This window comes from Anneissia japonica, unplaced genomic scaffold, assembly GCF_011630105.1.
Source record: "Anneissia japonica isolate Jap-2015-1 unplaced genomic scaffold, ASM1163010v1 scaffold287864_len1152817_cov193, whole genome shotgun sequence".
Classification (NCBI taxonomy): Eukaryota; Metazoa; Echinodermata; class Crinoidea; order Comatulida; family Comatulidae; genus Anneissia; species Anneissia japonica.
This window is the reverse complement of record NW_022710960.1, coordinates 924,670-926,974: the sequence shown is the minus strand read 5'-3', so window position 1 is coordinate 926,974 and position 2,305 is coordinate 924,670. Positions and strand designations below refer to the sequence as shown.

The 2,305-nt window shown below is 33.0% G+C and overlaps 1 protein-coding gene across 1 annotated transcript in view; it reads right to left on the bottom strand.

Moving 5' to 3' along the window:
* LOC117107171 overlaps positions 1–1,229 on the bottom strand; it is a 2,061-nt gene extending 832 nt beyond the window's left edge. The window contains exons 1-2 of the mRNA XM_033248763.1: positions 725–1,229; positions 67–193 (exon numbers count right to left, since the gene is read on the bottom strand). Coding sequence (XP_033104654.1) covers positions 67–193; positions 725–1,069 — 472 coding nt within the window. The 5' untranslated portion in view covers positions 1,070–1,229. The remainder of the gene's footprint in view (positions 1–66; positions 194–724) is intronic.
* Positions 1,230–2,305: the final 1,076 nt, after the last annotated feature.

Genomic DNA, 2,305 nt, shown 5'->3' with positions numbered 1-2,305 from the left:
GACAGGTATATATATATATATAGTTGTAATGTCTATATATAGATGTGATGACATCATCATACTTACCATGCTCACAGTTAATACCTCGAAAACCTTTAGCGCATACACAACTGTATCCCCGATCAGTACAATCATTCTCACAAATTGATCCATGTTGACACAAATTGCCATTAGAACATGCTCCAAAATAACTCTGAAATATATTATACTTTTTATTTCATCTTGAGGCACATACATTTTATATAAATTACAGAAGCAGTTTTCAGTCGTTGTTGTACATGTAAAACCTATATGGCTATCTGATATAGTTCAACTTGTATAATGTAAGCCATGTAAAAAGCACTCCAGAAAATCATATACCATTATTTTTTAAGACTAGCGAAACGGTTTTTTTTTTCTCATTGTTCATGATTTACATGTTTGAAACCATATAAATCGAACTATGAATCAATCAATTTCTGTCGGTAACTTTAAATGAAAGTACTGATAAAAATATCAAATTATTTCACAGTACGGTGTATTATAATTCAACGCAATGTTATTCACCGAGTGTTTTAGTTTCGTTGTTTAAAATGTATGTTGATGCATGTGTATGGGGTAGTTAAAATAAAGCATTTTTTTCACTCTTCTTGTCCACGATATGTTGGTAGTGTAGCTGAAGATTTTGATTGAATTGAAAATGGAACTGAAACAGTCGCTGAAAACACAGTACAGTACGCCTTACCTTTCCTGGTGATCGGTTCGGTATTGGCAGGCTATCAAAGTGAACCGAAGACTCGTCTCGTACAAGTCGTCGTGTATTTTTGGCCACCTGGATTGTATACAGACTACAGGTTCCGTCTGCGAACGCGAACGACTTGCACTGAGTGTTTTTTCGACAGAAAACGGAACAAATGTGCATGTCGGTGTTGTTATAAGCCAGTAAGGGGTCAGGCAATGTCCACCGATTACGACCACGATATACTGCCTCTGTTTCCGTATTAGCACAAGGGGGCATATCCGCTCTGGCGAGGGGGATTATAAGCAGAAAATAAAAACATACTTTTAGAACTGCCATTTCTTTCACCATTTCTTCTGAATTTTAAGCTCCAGAATGATCAAGATAATCGTCGGTCTAATAACTTTAATAGGTGAATCATTAATTCATGCGTAATCACCAATGCAAGTTGCATTCTTATTTATTTCAACATCGACCCCCTTGTCGATTAGGCCTATTATACAAAAGAATGTTAGTGGCATGTCCATTGTAATTAACAAAATCGATTTAATTAAATTTCTGCTACATTATCTTCAACGTAGTGATGCATTAACTGGCAAATTGTTGAAAAAGTTATATTTAACCACCAAAAAAAAAAAAAAAAAAAAAAAAAAAACAAAAAACAAACCGTAATAGACTTGCTTAAAAGTTTGTAAAATGTACTTACATTACGAAATGTAGTCTTGTATAAAAAAAAAAAAAAAAACTCGGACGATATGCTGATTACAACATTGTATTTCTCATGCAAAAAATCAAATAGAAAATATTGCGTTAGGGCTATTTGATAATACCATTTAGGTTAGGCCTATACTGTAATAGAAATAAGTTAATATTCGATGAGGTCCCTCAAAACGACAGTAAGCCTACTGTATTAGACTTTGCTATCAACATAAACATTAGAAAAAGGAAAAGAAACAGAAACGGAAAAAGTAAAGAAAGAATAAATGTAAAAGGGAAAAAAAGAAAATTGTGAGGCAAGAAAACGAAAAAAGGAACAAGAGGAAAGTGCATTAGAATGGAAAAAATGTAAAGGAAAGGAAAGAAATAAAAAGAAACAGAAATATAAAAGAAGGAAAAGAAAAGAAAGAAAAGGTAAAGAAAAAATTTATAGGGAAATAAAGGAAAAACAGAAAATAGGAATAAAAGAAAGCAAAGGGAAGAAAAGGAAAGACATGGATAAAGGAAAAGAAAGGTAAGGTAATAAGAAGAAAGGAATTATAAAAAAAAAAATTATCAAATAGATCAGAGAAACTATTAGTATAACATAGATTGACTTTGTCCTTGGTAGCTATATTTAGTATTTAATACCCGCTCAGATCCAATAATCAATAACATAATATGTAAACACAATAAAATGAGCATTGCCCTTGTCCACATGAATAACTTTTAATTTGAGCGACGAGGTTACCGTAACGATTCACTCTGACCATTCTGCGTTCTCTCCACGACAACGTAACTTGACGCTGAATGAGCGAATGCTTCAACGTGACCTTATTACGTTCTAGATCTTACCGTTTTTTTCGGAAAGGAATTATCAGTGTAGTTCCT